Source organism: Sus scrofa, chromosome 5, assembly GCF_054392235.1.
Source record: "Sus scrofa isolate SSC_HxYL_T2T_F1_AM1 chromosome 5, Sscrofa_HxYL_maternal_Yorkshire_Landrace_v2.0, whole genome shotgun sequence".
In the NCBI taxonomy this organism is placed as follows: Eukaryota; Metazoa; Chordata; class Mammalia; order Artiodactyla; family Suidae; genus Sus; species Sus scrofa.
The window spans coordinates 48772183-48793433 of record NC_139387.1 but is presented as its reverse complement, the minus strand read 5'-3'; the positions used below and the strand labels follow the sequence as shown (position 1 = coordinate 48793433).

The 21251-nt window shown below is 41.6% G+C and overlaps 1 protein-coding gene across 16 annotated transcripts in view; it reads left to right on the top strand.

Moving 5' to 3' along the window:
- Positions 1–21251, top strand: part of BICD1 (BICD cargo adaptor 1) — a 247226-nt gene that overhangs the window by 152953 nt on the left and 73022 nt on the right. For all 16 annotated transcript variants that reach the window (XR_014803655.1, XR_014803653.1, XR_014803654.1 and 13 more), the window contains exon 3: positions 18338–18490. Coding sequence is in view for 7 of the 16 variants with exons in the window: in XM_005664004.4 (XP_005664061.1) it covers positions 18338–18490 (153 nt within the window). In the remaining 9 variants the exon portion in view is untranslated. The remainder of the gene's footprint in view (positions 1–18337; positions 18491–21251) is intronic.

The following is a 21251-nucleotide window of genomic DNA, read 5'->3' as shown; positions in this document are numbered from 1 at the left end:
TTAAAATAGATCAGTACTTCAAGGTTTGGAACTTACATTTTAATAAGCTAATAAGCCCATTCAGCTGGACTCCTGTAGTTGTATTTAGCTGTCGTACTCACTCACCCAGAGTAGTGAAAGCTTTCGTAGGGCAAAGATTCTGAGAGCTTTGTAACATTCAGGGTCAAAGGTATGGCTTTGCTTCAGCAATCAGAGCTTTTACCTATGAAACTTAATAGGCAATGAATGTTTAAAACGTGGGCACCTCTTGCTACCATTACATCATTATCTCCAAAATCAGTTCTGAGGACATATTGCAGAAAGTTATGAGTCGAAAATAATAAAACGATTCATTTTTCAGAAATGGCACCCACTAACTCATTATAAACTGGGGCAGATTTACTGAGACATTTATGGTTCTATTCATTCCTTATTTCACAGAGAGAAGGAAATTGTAAGCTAAATAGAGAGGTTATAATAACGTGGGTCACATTAGCCATCCATTCAGGCAACAAATCACTTTAATCAGCCATTTTTAAGGAAGCAGAGCATGTGGGTAAGAACATGTGTTCTAGGGAGTTCCTGTTGTGGCAGAAACCAATCTAACTAATAACCATGAGGATGCGGGTTTGATCCCTGGCCTCACTCAATGAGTTAAGGATCCAGCGTTGCTGTGAGCTGTGGTCCGGGTCACAGACTGGCTTGGATCCTGAGTTGCTGGTGGCTGTGGTGTAGGCCAGCAGCTGTAGCTCTGATTTGCCTCTAGCCTGGGAACTTCCATATGCTGCAGGTGTGGCCCTAAAAACAAAAACAAACAAACAAAAAAAGAACATGTGTTCTAGAATAAATTAGACTCCCGACTGCAACTTATTCTTTGATTTTTTGGGAAAACTATGATGTAGCCTACAAACAAATGCTTTAGCTTAGCTGTAATGATAATGATACTGACCTCACAGAGCTGTTAAGAGGATTAGAAGGTTAAAAGAGTTATATTTCTAAAGTGCTTAAAATGGTCTTGGCACATTGTAAATGTTATTTAGGTGCTTATTAAATAAATTCTGGCTGATAACTGAAGTATGCTATATGAGATACAGATTCTAGTTATATGTATGTATATCACTAGACATGGCTTTTGTGATATGTATACATATGCACACATACATACGCATATATATAAATAGAATAACTTTGTTGTGATTAAGCCGTTTTACATTTGTGTTAACCATGGTCATTTTCATGTGGGAATAATTTGGCTCTATAGACTAAGTTCAAAAATAAGCAAGTCATAAAAGAACTCTGAATGTGTACATAAGATAACAAGAACGGAAGTCCTCCTATGTGCAGCAGGTTAAAGATCTGGCATTGTCCCTGCTGTGGCTCTGGTTGCTGCTGTGTTGTGGGTTTGATTTATGGCCCCAGAACTTCCACATGCTGCCCATGAAGCCAAAACAACAACAATAGCAAACAGCAACAAAAGATACTGAGAACAGTGGGTTGGGTTTAGGGGTTGGAAACTAAGTTTATGTGGTACAAGATGAGAGATTTTTACTCACTGCACATATTTTTATAATTTCTGGGTCTGAAATCAGTATCTCCTCATCTTCAATAAACTAGAACCATATCTACATGTTGATGGTTTTTTCAAAGAATCTTTAAACATTTATCGTAAAGAATATCCTAGAGGGTCCTACAAAAGGTTTTAACTAACTTGGTAAAAAAACTACCTCTTAGGTGTTCCCTTTGTGGCTCAGTGGGTAAAAAACCTGACATAGTGTTTGTGAGGATGCAGGTTTGATCCCTGGCTTTGCTCAGTGAGTTAAGAATCTAGCATTGCCACAAGCTGTGGCATAGGTCACAGATGTGGAGCTGTGGTGTTGGCCGGCAGCTGCAGCTCCAATTTGATCCCTAGCCTGGGAACTCTAATATGCTGTGGTACAAATCTGACTAGCATCCATGAGGATGCAGGTTCGATCCCTGGCCTCTCTCAGCGGGTTGAGGATCCGGCATTGCCATAGGCTGTGGTGTGGGTCACGGATGCGGCTCGGTCTGGTGTTGCTGTGACTGTGGCATAGGCCTGAAGCTGTAGCTCCTATCCTGGAGACGCCATATGCTGTGGGTGTGGCCCTAAACACACACACACACACACACACAGATGCAAAAAAATTTACAGAGCAATTTTAGAAGTATTTTCTCATTTATTTCTGATGACTCTGGAGTTGAGAGGAAAGCTATTTTTCTGGTTTTAGAGGTAAGAAAACTGAGAGTCCCAGAGATTTTTTTGCTATAAGCCAGCGTTTGAATCCAGGTCCATGTCCAGAACTATTTTTGACTCTACCACACTTCTTATAAAACAGCTGCTTCTCTGAAGCTATTATTTTTTTGCCATTCCATATATTGAAGACCTCATTTGAGTAACTATATCCATTGTTTAAGCTTTCTCCTTTATTACCAATGTTTGGGCTAAACTTTATTTCCTGGATGATAAAGGTGTTTTATGGTAACAAAAATAAATGTCTAAGTCAGACCAGCCAGATATCCTGTAAAAGTTCCAGACACTGTCTGGTTGAATAACCCGTCAATCAGCCTCTGCTTTATGACATACCTAAGGATTAAAAAATATTCTAACAACCCTTGAAGGGTTAACTTGCATCTTTCATTCAAGGTATAAATTGTATCAGTACCCCTCTATCTGTTCAGCCTTTTCTTCCTGTTGATACTCATCTCGCATTTTTGTAATCTTCAATCCCTTCTCCTTTCTCATTCCTCTAAATTTTTCTTGATTTCAATGTTCACGTCCACTTTTAAAAATCACTTTAGTGCATACCATTACTTCCATTTTTGTTCACTTCTTTCCCTTTCATGGTCTTTCTTCTCATTAAAAATTTTTATATAGTAACGGGAACTAAAATTACTTATTATAATCAATGATTTTGAAACTTGACGCTTTTTGTTTCTTGGGTTAGATCATTCTTTACAGAAAGGTCACAATAGAGTCTGTGAAGTTGAGATGAAGGGATATTTGCTAGAGATCGAACTACTTCTGCAATATTTATGAACTCAACCCTGATGTTTATTGCACAATAGATTTCAAGTCTATTTAGTGTATTACTTAGATTTCCCTTTTCCATTTAATATATTATTACAGTAATTGTGTAATTGAGCCAGCATGGATATTCATAATTATGAAATACAATCGGAAAAGAAAGCTGTCATACCATCCATCATTCATTGCGATGTTTTGCATCATTAAATTAAAAAAAAAAAATTTAAAGAAAAACCAAGCAAACAAGCAAGAGATAATTAAACTATTTTGGGGACGTGATTATGGTTTCCTGACTTCAAATTTGATTATAGAAAGAAGATTCCAGTACTTTATATCTGCAAAAGCTCATTCCAAAACAAATCAGTATATTCAGGTCACAATACCCAGGTCACAAAGCCATACTTTCCACCAATTAAGAAATACCTTACCATCTTGGGACACATCGTATCTCGATTATTGGATCTGATGTACACTGGATAATGCCAGCACAGTTTGCTGATATCATGTGAAATACATTCGTGCTGCAACAAAACTGTCTGTAGACTTTGCAGAACAAAGATATTTTATCAGCAGTAACCAAACTGTTAAAAATCTTAAAGTCTCAAAATCTTATGATTCCATTTGTATGAAATGTCCAATATAAGCAAGTAGAAAGTTAAAATAGTTTTTGCCTAGGGCTACAGAGAATGGGGGTGGGTGGGTGGAAGACAATAGCTAAAACATATGAAATTTATTTTTGAGGTGATGAAAATGTTCTAAAATTGATTGTAGTGATGGTCACAACTCTGTGACTATATTAAAAACTATTGAATTTTATGCTTTAAATAAGTGAATTTTAGGTATGTTAATTATATCTAAAAATACATATCTAAATAAATATATATTTAAATATATATCTAAATAAATATATATATCTAAATAAATAAATATATATATATATCTATCTTTAGGTATGTGAATTAATGAAGTTGATACCAAAAAATTTTTGTACAAAAAGATTCCCTATTAAACATGTGTTCCACCCAACAAAAATGCAATGTAAATGTTTAGTAGGCTATTTTTTTTTTTTACTTAGAATAATATCTTTATTGTTTTTATGTCCTTTCATACAAGGAATAGAAGGAAAAAAGCAATGTCAGGGAATAAGAAAATCAGTTCATATATTTTTTATTTTGTTCCATTTATTTCAAATGTTTACAATAAAAGGGCAGATTTTATGTTGCTGTCAAGATTTTGCTTATGTTAAGTGTTTGAAATGAGGCATTGAAATATGAACTGCTTGTGAAATGGGCTACTCTTTGACTTCTAATGGAGGCACACATCCCAGGGGGAAGATGTTGGTACTGCTTCAAATTCAGTCTAGAATAGTTAACCCTTCATGGTACCACTTTCTTCAGAACAAGATTTGTTTGTACCTTCAAAATGAGAATTATGATGTCTTGCTTTCATTAGAGCTTTATTATTCTTGTATAGTCATTCATTCATTGCTAGTCGAGACCTTGTCTCACCCTGTTTAATATCTCTTCTCCTCTGCTTCTAATTTTATGCCATCATTTAAATCTGATGATCCATTCCGGAAATGGGCTATAAAGAGCTTGGTGGTTTACCCCAGTCAGCTGTACCTATACTATCATTTTCTACTGTTTCAGAATAACATTTTCCAATGATTTTGTCTGTGGATTGTTCAAAATACTGCTTTTAAAAGGCAGAGATCTTGTGGTCAAATAAATTTAGTCAATGCTGCATACTATGTCTTGCTGTTACAAAGTCTCAATGCATGCTAGTATAGTCAGGGCTCTGAGAAGCCCAGCAGAAAAATATGTGTAGCTTTATTTAACAAATATTTCCCAAACTTGTCTGATGGACTCCAGGTAACACTGCATAGAGCTAGCCTACTGCAGAGCTCATGATGGGCAATGCTGTCCTGAAGTCATAATCCTTTCTTTTTTTTTTAATTTTTAAATTTTTTTATTTCTTGTCTTTTCAGGGTCGCATCCACGGCATATGGAGGTTCCCATATTAGGGGTAAATCGGAGCTACAGCTGCCAGCCTACACCACAGCCACAGCAACTCAGGATCCGAGCCGCGTCTGCGACCTACACCACAGCTCACGGCAATGCCGGATCCTTAGCCCACTGAGGGAGGCCAGGGATCGAACCTGCCACCTCATGGTTCCTAGTCGAATTTGTTTCCGCTGCACCACGACAGGAACTCCCATAATCCTCTTCTCTTTATTACTCTTTCCCATCCATGGCACATTTCTTTGCAGGTCCGCTTTCTCACTGCCTGTTTGTTTTAATCCACATTTCAAACTTGCCCTGTTTGTTTTTCCTAGCTATTTCCCGGTTATTCAGTCTGGATTCAGTTGGAGATGCTGCCTGTATGGCACTCTGAAGATTTATTTTCTTCCTTGCTGGCTGTCCTGAAGGCTGTGAAGCCCATGTGCCTTCCTGATAGAGCTAGATAAGGCAAGATAAGAAGCTTCCGTTATTGGGATTTTGGAAGAAGATCCCCATTTCCATCAGCTTGTTAGTGGCCAGTAGCACAGAGATGGGCTGATGTTCCTCATTAATTGCACCCATTCTTAAGACCTAAGTCTTAAGTCCTACACATCTGTTACCGAAAGTGGGGTCCGGCTCTTTGCTGCTCTGAAGCCAATAAGAGGCAAGGTTGCTGGAAAGGAAAGTTTGCTTTATTTCAGAGGCCAGCAACAGGGGGTGGGGGTGACGGGATGGAGACTTTTGTCCAAAGGCTGATTCCCACCACTGACAATCAGGGGGCAAGAGCTTTTATAGGCAGAGGGAGGGGGCTATAGGCAGAAACAGCATAATCAGCTCTAACAGTCTTTTTTTTTTTTTTTTTTTTTTTTTTTTTTTGTCTTTTTGCCATTTCTTGGGCTGCTCCCGCGGCATATGGAGGTTCCCAGGCTAGGGGTCTAATCAGAGCTGTAGCTGCCAGCCTACGCCAGAGCCACAGCAACACGGGATCTGAGCTGCGTCTGCGACCTACACCACAGCTCACGGCAACACCGGATCGTTAACCCACTGAGCAAGGGCAGGGACTGAACCCGCAACCTCATGGTTCCTAGTCGGATTCGTTAACCACTGCGCCACGACAGGAACTCCATGACAGTCATTTTGAAGTTGGTCCTGTGGGGGTCTGATGAGCATCATCTTGATTATGTTAAGTACAGTTAGTCTTCAGTTTGGGAGTCGTTTTATTCCCATTTCTTTGAGGCCAGTTCTCGGAATTTTGGCAGTTTATGTCATGGCTACAGTCTTGTCATTGTGTAGTTAATTTTTCCACCTCGTGGGGATGTCAGTATCTACAGACAGTTCACAGGCTATGGCTGTAAATATTATCTATAACCCTAGAGAAGGAATTAAAGGTCTTTGAGGAGTTCCCGTCGTTGCTCAGTGGTTAACAAATCTGACTAGGAACCATGAGGTTGTGGGTTCGATCCCTGGCCTTGCTCAGTGGATTAGGGATCCAGCGTTGCTGTGAGCTGTGGTGTAGGTTTCAGATGTGGCTCCGATCCCGAGTTGCTGTGGCTGTGGCGTAGGCCAGCGGCTACAGCTCCAATGGGACCCCTGGCCTGGGAACCTCCGTGTGCTGTGGGTGCAGCCCTACAAAAGGCAAAAAGACACACACACACACACACACACACACACACAAAGGTCTTCGACTTTAATGACCAAACTTATTATTTGGTCTTTGACTGTTTTCCTTTGCCTCTGCATTTTTTCATTTTTCTGATTAAATTTATTCGGTTAAAGTTTTTCTACAGACAAAAGGCAGGCAGAGGGCATGGGGTCAGGGGAGGACCATAGGGTCCCACTCCATTTCACATCTGCATCCAGAGGAGATGTTTATCAAACGCTTTTCTTGGTACGAATTTCTACAGAAATGGAATAAAGTATAAATACATGTGGAATGGGTGTCACCAAAAGGGTTTTAAATACTGGAGAATTTTACTCAGGGACTGCTTTGTAGATACGCTTTTCCCCTTCAATCTGTAAACTCCATATTTATGAAATGTACAATACCCCTGTACTTCTTGGGCTATGCCCAGCTAAGCTCATTCCCACAAAGACATCCCTGCTTTCCTCACATTACCACCAACCCAGGCTAGGCTGGAAATGGTGGGGTACAACTACCTTCAGTGATGAGTGCACCTGGCTTCCAAGGTACCCTGGGGACCAATTACTGACCATTAGTGAAGGACATCTGGTCCTGCTGACATCTAGTGAAGGATGAATAGCAAATAAGCAAGCAAACAAATAAATCAGATAGTGATAAACACTTTTCAGGAGTTCCCGTCATGGCTCAGTGGTTAATGAATCCTACTAGGAACCATGAGGTTGCAGGTTCGATCCCTGGCCTTGCTCAGTGGGTTAAGGATCCTGCATTGCCATGAGCTGTGGTGTAGGTCACAGACCCTGCTCGGATCTGGTGTTGCTGTGGCTCTGGCATAGGCCGGTGGCTACAGCTCTGATTCAACCCCTAGCCTGGGGACCTCCATATGCCACAGGTGCATCCCTAGAAAAGCCAAAAAAAGAAAAAAAGAAAAAAAAAAAGATGAAGCACTTTTCAGGTCTTTAAAACAGGGATGTGTGAGTATGATCAGGCAGCTAGTTTAGATTGAATGGTCAGGGAAATCTTGCAGAGATGATGGAGGTTGGAATCCTAATGAAGACGCAGAACAAAGCGAACAAGGAGAAGGAAGTCCAAGCAGAGGAGACAACCAGTGGAAGAACTCTAAAGCAGGATCCAGCTTGAGATGCTTAGAGAACCAGAGGTTCAAGGAGGAGCCCATGATGGGAAAAAGATCCAGGACGAGCTCTTTATGTTAGGCACGGTCAAGTCACATAGGGTTCTCAAATTCTCTGGCGGGAATTTGAGAATCATTAGAGAACAGGTGGTATATTCAAAGCCAGAAACCTGGATGAGGTTGCCTTTGGAGAGTAGCCAGAAAGGGGAGGGGGTGCACTATAGATTTGGAACACTCAACATTAGAGGTTAAGCAGAGAAAGAAGGGAGCAAGTCAGAAGGGACTGCAGAGAAGCAGCCAGCAAAGTTAGAGTTTAGATGTCTGGAAAGCAATTAGGAGAAAGAGTCTCAAAAAGGAGGGATCAATAAATGCTGCTGAAGAAGTGGGGTGAGAGGAAAACACAGGTGTGGCCACCCTACTCATTGGCAACATGCTTTGACAAGAGCTGGTTCAGTCTTCCTTAGAAAGGTTGGAGGGAGTTCCCGTCGTGGTGCAGTGGAAATGAATCCAACTAAGAACCATGAAATTATAGGTTCGATCCCTGGCCTTGCTCAGTGGGTTAAGGATCCAGTGTTGCCATGAGCTGTGATGTAGGTCGCATACAGCTCGGATCTGGCATTGCTGTAGCTGTGGTGTAGGCTGGTAGCCGTAGTTCCAATTACCAATTAGACCCCTACCCTGGGAACCTCCATATGCCGCAGGTGTGGCCCTAAAAAGAAAAAAAGAAAGAAAGGTTGAAAAAAGGGTGATCATGGCTATAGAAAAATGTGGAAAAGTTCAAGGTTTGTTTAAGACAGGATTTACTATCTTTAAACTGTATGCATAGATTAGAAGAAAATAATGCAAATAAGAATGGGAATAGGAGCCATGCCTCCTGGCTTCTGCCCCACCCCACCCCAAGTAAATATGAGGCAAGATTCTCAGGGAGAGAAGAGACAGATAGTAGGAAGAGAGAAGTAGAAACCTACTACACTGTGCATGTGTGCTGTGACACTAGGCAGTGCCAAAGACCTGTTTGGATTTGGGAGATTCAGGACTTTTTTGTTTTTTAGTCCATCACTCATATCAGAACCCATTCTGATTCACATCAGCAACTCCTGGAGTTTATTTCCCCTACAGAAAAGAAACAAGCATGGAGAAGTAGGTAACCTTGGCCAAAGTTAATAAATAAGTGTTGGAGTAGGGATTTGAATCCAGGTTTAAATTGGTTGATTGGTTCAGAGACTGGACTCTTCATTACCACACCCCACTGCCTCTTCAGGAGTTGTAGTTAAAACCACATGGCATGAGTTTGTATTTTCTCCAGGTCTGATCAGCTTCGGGTCCAGAAAGTTTTTTTTTTTTTTTGTCTTTTTGCCTTTTCTAGGGCTGTACCCGCAGCATATGACGTTCCCAGGCTAGGGGTCTAATCAGAGCTGTAGCTGCCAGCCTTCCCCAGAGCCACAGCAACGAGGGACGGGATCCGAGCCGCATCTGCGACTTACACCACAGCTCAAGACAATGCTGAATTCTTAACCCACTGAGCAAGGCCAGGGATCGAACCCACAATCTCATGGTTCCTAGTCGGATTCGTTAGCCACTGAGCCATGATGGGAACTCCCATAGGCTTTCATGATGGAGACATGCAAGGGAGTTAAGTGTGTTTGCAAGACAGTAAGAATGTGATGACAGTGGAATCAAAGCTGAGTTAAGGAGGGAAGTGAAAGCTCAGGGTTGTAGGTAATGGGCTTGGGGATGGAGTCGAAAGTTGGAGGTTAAAGATAGCAAACCGCAGTGAAGTAGAGGAATGGCTGCATTGGGAGAATTGGAGAGGATTTGGAGAAATAGGAAGTAAGTTACTGTTGGAGTTCCCGCGGTGGCTCAGTGGTTAATGAATCTGACAAGCATCCATGAGGACAAAGGTTCAATCCCTGGCCTTGTTCAGTGGCTTAAGGATCCGGTGTTGCCATGAGCTGTGGTGTAGGTCGCAGACGCGGCTCGGATCCCGAGTTGCTGTGGCTCTGGTGTAGGCTGGCAGCTACAGCTCCAATTCAACCCCTAGCCTGGGAATCTCCATATGCCACAGTTGCGGCCCTAAAAAGCAAAAAAATAAATAAAACAAAAAAGGAAATAAGTTACTGTTGACAGCTTGACCAAGTGGCTGATGTGGGATAGAGGGCAGACCCCTGAGTTGAGAAGATGAGGACCTGCGAGGTCAGGGACTGTCCCCTGGGTCTGCTGTCCAGCAGCCCCATCCTTCTTCTTTCCTTACGAAGGAGAAACTCAGAGCCTGGTGTTGCTAGAATCTTCCCGTAAAGTGTGTGCCAGTCCTAAGGTGGAAAGAGGTGGGGCAGTGTGGCAACAATGTCCGTGGGTTCCCTTGGGTTAAGGTGTGGAGCCCCTTTCCTTCTCTGTCCCTCATTCCCTAATCTTTCCTTAACCACTGAAAGTCAGGCATTCTTGGCCCCAGGCAGAGAATTCTTGACTGGGGAGAGACAAGGAGAACTAAGATCCATGCCTCTCACCAAGGAGAGAAAAGTTAATTTTTGTCCAAAAGAAGGAAGATGTTACGGTCTTGAACTGCCAGAACCCCCAGCCATGGCAACACTCTGGAAGAGAGGTGAGAAAGCCAGGATCACATGGCCCATCCTTTCCTCTCCAGCAGTCTTCCTTCACTCCACTCGCAGATCCAGAAATTCCTGGTTTGACTATTCAAATCAGTACTACTTGTAGGAGTTCCTGTTGTGGCTCAGCAGGTTAAGAGCCTGTCATGGTGTTCATGGTGACAGCTTTTTCTCTGTACACCCTCCCAATGCTCAGGGTGACTTTTCAGAACATAGGTCTGAGAGGTCCTTGGTGGCTCAGTGGGTTAAGGATCCAGCATTGTCACTGCCGTGGCTCAGGTCACAGCTGTGGTGCAGGTTCAGTCCTGGGCCCCAGAACTTCCATCTGCTGTAGGTGCTGCCAGTGTGTGTGTGTGTGTGTGTGTGTGTGTGTGTGTGTGTGTGTGTGTGTGAGAGAGAGAATATATATATAAATATATATGTAATAAATTATATATATAATCATATATATGATAAGTTATATATATATAATCATGTGTGTATATAAATATATATATGTACATAGCTGCTTTTGTTTCAAAGACTTTGATGGTTCCCCAAATTCCTTTGTTTAATGCAGAAGTTCCTTGCAAAATCTCTCATTACTTTGCTCCACCCACACCAAACTGTACTCTTAACTAAACCACAGCCTAGTTAAGAACTTGAAAGATTCCAAGCTTTGCAGATATTTTGGGAGCTCCTGTTGTGACTTGGCAGGTTAAGGACCTGACATTATCTCTCTGAGGATGTGGATTCAATCCCTGGCCTTGCCCAGTGGATTAAGTATGCGGCATTGCCACAAGCGGTGGCCAACATTGCCATATGCCACAGGTACGGCTGTTAACAAAAAAAGAAAAGAAAACGAAAATATTTTGGGTCCTCCTGCTATCTCATAGGTTAACCACACTAGATTATAACTTAACATTTTACTTTATGAAATAACACTAAATGTAGACATATGCTGAAAATAACTACCTATTTTCTGGATTTTTCTGAATTTCTCTCTTCTATCAGTGTTCCAGCTTCACTGATGCCCTAAGGAAACACTCATTCTGGCTATTGACTCTCTAGCATTGCCCTCAACACAAATTGGACTCTCCTTTTGTTCAAAGGTTTACCTGTGGCTGGAAAGTCAGACTACCTCTTTACCCCTTAGTCAACCTTGCTTGTCCTTCTACTCAAATATAACTTCTTTTATAAAGTTTTGCCTGACTCACCCCAGGAGTAACTGATGGCTCAGACTTTAGGTGTGAAACCTCTCTGTATAAGAGCACGTTTCACTGTGTTACAGAAATTATCTGTATGTCTGGCATCTCTACGTAGGCATTTCCCCATGTTATATCATTAAAATCTCACATTTATGGAGTTCCCGTCATGGCGCAGTGGTTAACAAATCCGACTAGAAACCATGAGGTTTCGGGTTCGATCCCTGGCCTCGCTCAGTGGGTTAAGGATCCGGCGTTGCAGTGAGCTGTGGTGTAGGTCACAGACGCGGCTTGGATCCCGCGTTGCTGTGGCTCTGGTGTAGGCTGGTGGCTACAGCTCCGATTAGACCCCTAGCCTGGGAACCTCCATGTGCGGCGGGAGAGGCCCAAGAAATAGCAAAAAGACAAAAACAAATAAATAAAAAATTTAAAAAATCTCACATTTACCATATAATGTTAAGTATCAAGATCCCCATTTTACAGACGAGTAAACTGTGTGGGGTGAGGGCTGTCACCCAGTCCACACAAGCTATTATTAAGATCTAAAGTGGAGTTCCTACTGTGGCACAGTGTGTTAAGAATCTGACTGTTGCAGCTCAGATCACTGCAGAGGCACAGGTTTAAAAGCCCTGGTTAGAGGATTGGCGTTGCTGGGGTGTAGGTTGCAGCTGCAGCTCGGATTCATTCTGTGGCCCAAGAACTTCCATATGCTGTGGGTGTGGCCATAAATTTTTTTTAAAAGATCTAATATGATAGTGATATAGCCTAGAAGCTATATCACTGGAGGACACTGTATTTTTTACACTTTTGTCTTTGTGTGGTAATAAGTGCTTATAATTTCTTACTTCTAGCCAATAGTAGAGAGAATTTATTATTCTTGCATAAAGAAATCCTCTTGGAGTTCCCGTCGTGGCGCAGTGGTTAACGAATCCGACTAGGAACCATGAGGTTGCGGGTTCGGTCCCTGCCCTTGCTCAGTGGGTTAACGATCCGGCGTTGCTGTGAGCTGTGGTGTAGGTTGCAGACGCGGCTCGGATCCCGCGTTGCTGTGGCTCTGGCGTAGGCCAGTGGCTACAGCTCCGATTGGACCCCTAGCCTGGGAACCTCCATGTGCCGCGGGAGCGGCCCAAGAAATAGCAACAACAACAACAACAACGACAAAAAAGACCAAAAAAAAAAAAAAAAAAAAAATGCTCTTAATATTAATTAAAATAAAACTCTTAGAATGCTGTTATACTCAAGTGCAATGCAAACTATGAGGATGGTCTACCCCAAACATTTCAAGTAATCCCCTCTCCCCTGAGGAGAAGCTGGGGCTCAGGTCTCTGGAGGTGAAAGGCTAAAGTATCCCCTGGTTGTGCCATTTTCTCCCACTTTCATTTTTTTTGATGAGGATTTTTACCAGAGCTCAGCATGATCATATGCCAGGAAGAAAAAAGTTGTAGGAGATAAATATATGATAAGTGTGCAAAAAACAATAGCAACTTTTCAAATTTATTATAGAAACAAAGAACATTGCCTATGAAATTTAATCTTTGGCAGTTCAAAAAACAAGGATTTAAAAATAACAAAATAGGAGTTCCTGTCATGGTTCAGTGGTTAACAAATCCGACTAGGAACCATGAGGGTTTGATCCCTGGCCTCGCTCAGCATTGCTGTGAGCTGTGGTGTAGGTTGCAGACGCGGCTCAGGTCCCACGTTGCTGTGGCTGTGGTGTAGGCTGGCAGCTACAGCTCATATTAGACCCCTAGCCTGGGAACCTCCATGTGCTGTGGGAGCGGCCCTAGAAAAGACAAAAAGACACCAAAAAAAAGAAAAAAAAAAAGAAAATAACAAAATAATGCCCTTTGCAGCGACATGGATGGAAGTGGAGATTCTCATACTAAGTGAAGTAAGCCAGAAAGAGAAAGACAAATACCGTATGATATCACTTATTTGTGGAATCTAAAATATGGCACAGGATGGAAATCCTGTGAAATTAGATTGCTAGGATTATTATAAAAAAAATTTTTTAAATAAAAAATAAAATATGGCACAGTTGATCCTATATACAAAAGAGAAACAGATTAAGGCCAAGAAGAGAAGACTTGTGGTGGTTTGTGGGGGCAGGGGGAGGGAGTGGGATGAATGGGCAGTTCATGGGGTTTGGGGATGCAAACTGTCATATTTGGAATGGATGGGCAGTGGGGCCCTACTGTACAGCACAGAGAACTGTGTATGATTGAGTCACTTTGTTGTGCAACAGAAATTGAAGAAACTTTGTAAATCAACTCTACTTTAATAAAAAATAAAAATTTAAGAAACAAACAAACAAGGATTTCCGGCCAAATAAGACCAATTTTGTTCCTCTGCGTCTTGTGTCTGTTGGTAGAGAGTCTTTGAACTTAACTAGTTTTCAAGCCAACCTCTTCCTTTTCCTTAATTAGCATCAGATGCTTTCACTAGCTATTTTATGAGGTATTTGTTGCTGATCCTCATTAGCTTTGCCATGGTCTTAAATTTGTCCTGACAGTTACTATCTTACTACATAAGATTTTATGGTTAATTTTGAGTGTATACGAGTGAGGTTTCTGATCATGACAGTTTTTTACATTGTATATATTCACATTTTACAGAAGCTCTTATGTATTAACATTTTTGTTTACAGTTGTATATAAATGACTGGCATCCAATTTATTAGGCTTCCTCATATCTTCATGCACATAAACAAGGAAAACTAAATAACATATTCAGTTAATGGTAGACCTTCGAGAAATAGAAAAATATTATATTAAGATTTCCTGTTTCTGCAAAATAAAAGACCATAATGAACTATTGTAATTTGGTTTATAGCCAAACTTTACAATTTTTCATTCTACAGTTATTGAGCACATATGCTCAAAGTATTGGCTACAAAGCAGGAAATAAAGTAATGATTATGCCTCCGAGTAACTCAACAATATATTGAAGAATTATAACAAGTCTAATTATTTCAGAGATTTGGGTATGTTTATTTCAAAGGGTGCTGTTCTCCCTTTGTTCCTTGCTTTAACAACAGAAGACAAAAAGCCATGATCCCTACAGTGATATTTTAAAAAATTTTGTGTTTAGCCATTTGCATACCTGTTTTGTTATTGATTCCACAGTTATAAAGACTTAAAATTGTGCCAGGTATTAAAGACACATGGGCAAACACTATAGGAAAGGTTCATTATATTCAGATAGAAAAGGAAATTTAATACATGTATTAGATATATACTATATATTAAACATATAGTATTAAATACATATTAAATTAAGTATAAAAGTAAGTAAATTACTAATTCATTTAATGTTTAGTGCTCTTCTTTCAACAGTTATTTTCTGAGTACCTACTCTGCTAGACGCTGATCTATAAAGGAAATCGCATAGGATAATGGGAGACTGAAGGGAGGATGGTCATGGTCATATTAGCTGTTCAGGGAAAGCTTCTCTGAGGAAATGACATTTGCACTGAAACCTAAATGACAAATAGGAACAGAAGAGTTTTTTCACTTGAGTCCTGGGCATCTGTGGATAGAATTCAGGAAGCCTGTATACTTGGATAGGAAAAATTATTTCATCTCTATTTTCTCTGAACTCAGACTGAAATTTAGCATTTTCTTCTATTTGAATGTAGGCAAGAAACATCGGTAGCACTAGCAGCACCTTTCTCTTTGTGATCAGTGTTTTTCTATTGCACCTCAGTTCTTGCAGGATCTTGACATATCATCATTGCTTCGAAATCATGCTATTTCTTAGATCTGCAACTAGATCTAATTTTATGTATTCCCCTAATAAAGAAGCACATGTATTGCTATATCAGTTATGTGTAGCAAGTCACCCCAAATTTAAGGGCTTGAAATAATTCCCATGTTTCTGTGGATCAGCTACTTGAGCTGTACTCAGCTGGGCAGTTCTTAGGGACTAGCCTGGGGTCACTCACTTGGCAGCCGTCATCTGGCAACTCAGCTGAGCCAAATAGTTCAAGATGTCTCACTCCCATCCCTGGCAGCCAGTGCTGACAGTGGCCTTGGGCACATACTCCAGCAGGCTAGTGTGGGCTTCTTCACGTGGTGGCAGTGTTGCAAAAGAGAAAGAGCAAGAATGGCAAGGCCTCTCCAGGATAAAGCTTCCACTGCATTCTGCAGATTGGAGTAAGTCAGAGCCACCAGTTTAGAGTTGGCTTGAAAGGAAACTTTACAGCATGTGGCCACAGGGCAGTGTGATGAATTGGGGACCGCTCCTATAATAATCTCCTTTCTTACCACATAATAATTTTTTTTTTGTCTTTTTGTCCTTTTGGGGGGCCACACCCACAGCATATGGAGGTTCGCAGGCTAGGGGTCTAATCAGAGCTGTAGCTGCCGGCCTACACCACATCCACAGCAATCCAGATCCAAGCTGTGCCTGCGACCTACACCACAGCTCACAGCAATGCCGGATCCCTAACCCTCTGAGCAAGGCCAGTGATCGAATCTGCAACCTCCTGGTTCCTACTCGGATTCATTTCTGCTGTGCCACGAGGGGAACTCCACCATATAATTTTAAAAAGTATTGTATTAACTTAATTTTAACAAATCGGTGCCCTTTGTGTCTTGTCTTTTATTCTGTAAGGAAGGAAAATTTCCTTCTACCTTTTTAGGTTCTGTGACTCAGACTAAGAATTAAACTAGCATAGGCGTTCCCGCCATGGCGCAGTGTTTAACGAATCTGACTAGGAACCATGAGGTTGCAGGTTCGGTCCCTGCCCTTGCTCAGTGGGTTAACGATCCGGCGTTGCGGTGAGCTGTGGTGTAGGTTGCAGACGCAGCTCGGATCCAGCGTCGCTGTGGCTCTGGCGTAGGCCGGTGGCTATAGCTCCAATTCAACCCCTAGCCTGGGAACCTCCATATGCCATGGGAGCGGCCCTAAAAAAGGCAAAAAGACAACAACAAAAAAAGGAATTAAACTAGCATAAAACAAATTAACAAGAAAAAGGGCATACATGTTTATTTAGTTTTTTATGGGTACATAGGAGTCTTCAAAAGGAAAATGAAGACCAGAAGAAATCATTAGGCCCAAAAGTCTATATAGCTTTACGCAAAGAGTGATGAATTGTGGAGATGTGACAAGACACAGGCTGCGGCATTGTATTGTGGAGCAGCAGCTAGGAACTCAATGGGGGGAACGCATAGAAGATCATTTCGGTATGGTTGTTTGTACAGGTTTGATAGGACATTGACTTCCAGTCTCTGGTGATGAGAAGGTTCTCTTCCTGGTACAAGGAGGGCACTTTTCTCAGGGGTAATTTTACGTCCTGTTTTAGGTAGAAAGGGGAAGGGCAGAGAGCCCTTCCTGCATCTGTTGTTTCTCAAGTGCCTTCAGCTCAAAATAATCAACTTACCAAAGTGGCATGTTTTGGTGTGAGAGGTTCTGAACCCTTTCAGTGTCCTTTAAAATGTTATTCTGTGAAAAAAAAAATAAACAAAATAAAATTTAAAAAAATATTATTCTGTGAGTTCCTGTAATGGCCCAGTGGAAACGAATCTGACTAGGAACCATGAGGTTGCAGGTTTGATCCCTGGCCTCACTCAGTAGGTTAAGGATCTGGCGTTGCCGTGAACTGTGGTATAGGTCACAGACGTGGCTCGAATTCTGCGTTGCTGTGGCTGTGGTGTAGGCCAGCAGCTACAGCTCCAATTGGACCCCTAGCCTGGGAATCTCCATATGCCGCGGGTATGACCCTAAAAAGCAAAAAAAAAAAAGTACTATTCTGAGAAGAGGTCCATCAGCTTCACCATCTTATTATGGCACAAATGACGTTCAGTACCCCTGGCAAGGAATTCTGGGAGGTGGGAATGCAAAAGCCAGAAGGCATGGACAAGCTGGTGAGTCCAGTGTGTTGTGGGAGCAGAAGGAAGCTTCTGCAGCTGAACCCGGGTGACTGAGGCCATAGTGACTGGACTGAGGCAGGATTAGGCCATGTGGCTAGGTTGGAAGATTTTGAAACTTGTAAAGAGACCCCCTCCCACCCACCAAGTATGGAGAGTTGGTACTGTATGCATGCTAAGCTATATTTTTCTTTTACGTTTCATAATATATTGTGACTGTCTTTCCATTTTAATGTATAAAGTTCCTCCTGTTCTTTTTTTCTCATTGTTTAAATAATTCTATAATACTCCACAAGGGATGCATGATAATTTATTTCATTGTTCCCCCTTAGCACGCATTTAGACTGTTTTCAGCTCTTTGTGTAAATATACATGAATTTATTTTTCTTTTTTATTTCCCTTTAAGAATATGTGCTTAACGGAATTCCCATTGTGGCTCAGGGGAAATGAATCTGACCAAGCATCCATAAGGACGCAGGTTCAATCCCTGGCCTCGCTCAGTGGGTTAAGGATCCAGTGTTGCCATGAGCTGTGGTGTAGGTCACAGACGTGGCTCGGATCCCCCATAGACGTGGCTCTGGCGGCTGGCAGCTACAGCTCCGATTCGACCCCTAGCCTGGGAACTTCCATATCCTGTGGGTACGGCCCTAAAAAGACAAAAAGAAAGGAAAAAAAAAAAAAAGAATATATGCTTAAGGATTTTTAAATGTAGAATTGCTAGATTATGTGTTTATGCTTTTACACGTGACAGATAACATTAAATCGCAATTCAAAAAAAAGATGGTACCCATTTACACTCCATGAAGTGTTTTTGTTATTATTTATTTACACTTCATAAAATCTAGGATAAGAAATTTATGTATTTACTGTTTATTCTGTTGTTTTAGAACAATGAGATGGTGGAGCTACAGCGAATACGGATGAAGGATGAAATCCGAGAATATAAATTTCGCGAGGCCCGCCTTCTTCAGGATTATACTGAACTAGAAGAGGAAAACATCACCCTGCAGAAACTGGTGTCCACATTAAAGCAGAACCAGGTGAGGTTTTAAACGACTTTTGGTTATACTCCAGATGGACCCACACTTTCTGACAACTAAGGTTAAATCTTGTCTGTATTTATCAGAAAAGAAACTGTCTAAATTTACCTCGAACTCCCTGCATGGCTTATGTGCTGAAATTTGTCAGCTCCCCTATTTCAGCTAAAATTTAGAAGGCAAACCTGGAAGTAGTAATAATTACCAATCAAGTTTTTTAGGATAAGAAAAATTGTACTATATACTTTAGCTCTATGTTAATATATTTCTGGAGTGAATTAATCGTATTGTAAATAGTTTAACCTGACGACTTCTCATTAAAAGTCTGGGTTTATGGGAGTTCCCGTCATGACTCAGTGAAAACGAACCCAACTAGTATCCATGAGGATGGGGTTTCGATCCCTGGCCTCGCTCAGTGGGTGAAGGATCTGGTGTGGCCGTGGTGTAGGTCAGAGATGCGGCTCCAATCTGGTGTTGCTGTGGCTGTGGCTGTGGTGTAGGCTGGCAGCTGTAGCTCCGATTCAACCCCTAGCCTGGGAACCTCCATATGCCATGGGTGCTGCCCTAAAAAGACAAAAAATTAAAATAATAAAAGCCTGGGTTTCTAAGCTTGTTTTGTAATACAAACATAAGGTTTCTCTGCAGTATCAATCAATTTCTCTCCCTCTCTTTCTCTCTCTCTGTAAATTGCCTTCAAATCACACAGGGAAGGGTATTATGAAATATAATCACTAAAAACCACATTATAATAAAAAGAAAATGCCTGATTTTTTTAAATTCTGCTGTAGCCTGACTAGAAAGATTGCATGCATACATTTAAATAATTTTGATAGTGAGGTGTAAATAGTTTAATTGCTTAATTTTCCTGAAAAGTTAGCATTGTGGTTTGTTATAGTTATTACATTCTTGAATCTATACTTTTAATAGAGTGTATTTATGAATACAATTCATAGGTACTTAAGTAAAGATTGACTGGATTTCAAGGTCTTTTCAAGGTGGTTCCTCAACCACAACACTCTTCCGGTCTAAATACTCTTATAACCTTTCAGATCAGGTCGACAAACTGTGCCAGGCGCTGTGCTAGGCTAGAGAGGTACCAGAACCCATGGGGCAGGATTCTTGTCCTCCGTTCCCATAGAGGCCAGCCCAGATGTACACTTCTACTTCCACTCCCTTCTCCATCCAGAACTGCTTCAGCCAGGCCTTCGTATCCATGGGCTCTGCATTTGAAGTTTCAACCAACCACACATTGAAAATATTCTCTAAAAGGAAAGAAATTCCAGGAGCTCTCTCATGGTTCAATGGGTTAAGGACCTGACATTGCCACTGCTATAGCCTGGGTCACTGCTGTGGTTTGTGTTCAATCCCTGGTACCAGAAGTTCTGCAGCCAAAAGAAAAAGAAAAACTTCAGAAAATTCCAAAAAGCAAAACTTGAACTTGCCTTTCATTGTATTAGGTATTATAAGTAATCTAGAGCTGATTGAAAGATGTGCCAATATGTGTACGTTATATGCAAATGTTAGGGCCACTTTAAGGGATTGAGCAACCGCTGCAGATTTTGGTATCTGCAGGAGCTCCTGGAATCAGTACTCCATGGATATTGAGGGATAGCTGTGAGGTTTTGATAGACTTAAAGATGAAAAGAGGAAAGGAAAACTCCCAAGGAATAAAAACTATGTATTAACACAATTGAAATTTGATTTCTGACCGTTGCTGCCGGCCCCCAGCTTTGGAGTGTTGGGGACCAAAACATCTACTAAGGAGTGCCGGGATGGTCCCAGACCTGCAAAAGGGATATCCCAGGAATTTTTATCTCATTTCTTCCCCCTTTAAGTCCTGTATCACAGTGTGTGTTGAAGGCTGGCTGGACTGTGGGATCCCAGGTCTTGATTTGGCTGGGGTCAGTGAGCTCACAGTGAAGAAAATTAGAAGATTTTTAAAAATATGCTTCTCAGAGGAGTTCCCGTCATGGCTCAGTGGTTCACAAGTCCGACTAGGAACCATGAGGTTTCGGGTTCGATCCCTGGCCTCACTCAGTGGATTAAGGATCCGGCATTGCCGTGAGCTGTGATGTCGGTTACAGACGCGGCTCGGATCCCGAGTTGCTGTGACTGTGGCTTAGGCTGGTGGCTACAGCTCCGATTAGACCCCTAGCCTGGGAACCTCCATATGCCACAGGAGCAGCCTAAGAAATGGCAAAAAGACAAATAAATAAATAAAAATATGCTTCTCAGAAATATCTTAAAATAGTGGCATTCCCATTGTGGCTCAACAGGTTAAGAACCTGCCCGACAGGGTCCATAAGAAAGCGGGTTTGATCCCTGGCCTTGCTCGGTGGGTTAAGGATCCAGCATCGCTGCAAGCTGTGGTGTAGGTTGCAGATGCGGCTTGGATCTGGTATAGCTGTGGCTGTGGTGTAGGCCAGCAGCTGCAGCTCTGATTTTACCCTTAGTCCAGGAACTGCCATATGCTGCAGGTGCAGCCTTAAAAAGGAAAAAAAAGTCTTAAAGTAGGATATTTTTTGTCATTTTTTTTTTGTGGGTTTCTTTGGTGGGGTTTTTTGGTTTTTTTCTTTCATTTTTGTTTTTGTTTTGGACTGATGAAGAATGTAAAGTACCGGAAGCAATTTACCTGAAGTGCAAATATTTAAAGTGGTCCTTGCTCCTGCCTACAGACCTCACTGCTCTTCTGCTCAGGCAGCGAGCACTTCGCTGTAGAGTCCCCATCATTGCACGTGGTATGCTGATTCACCCGGGAGGTTAA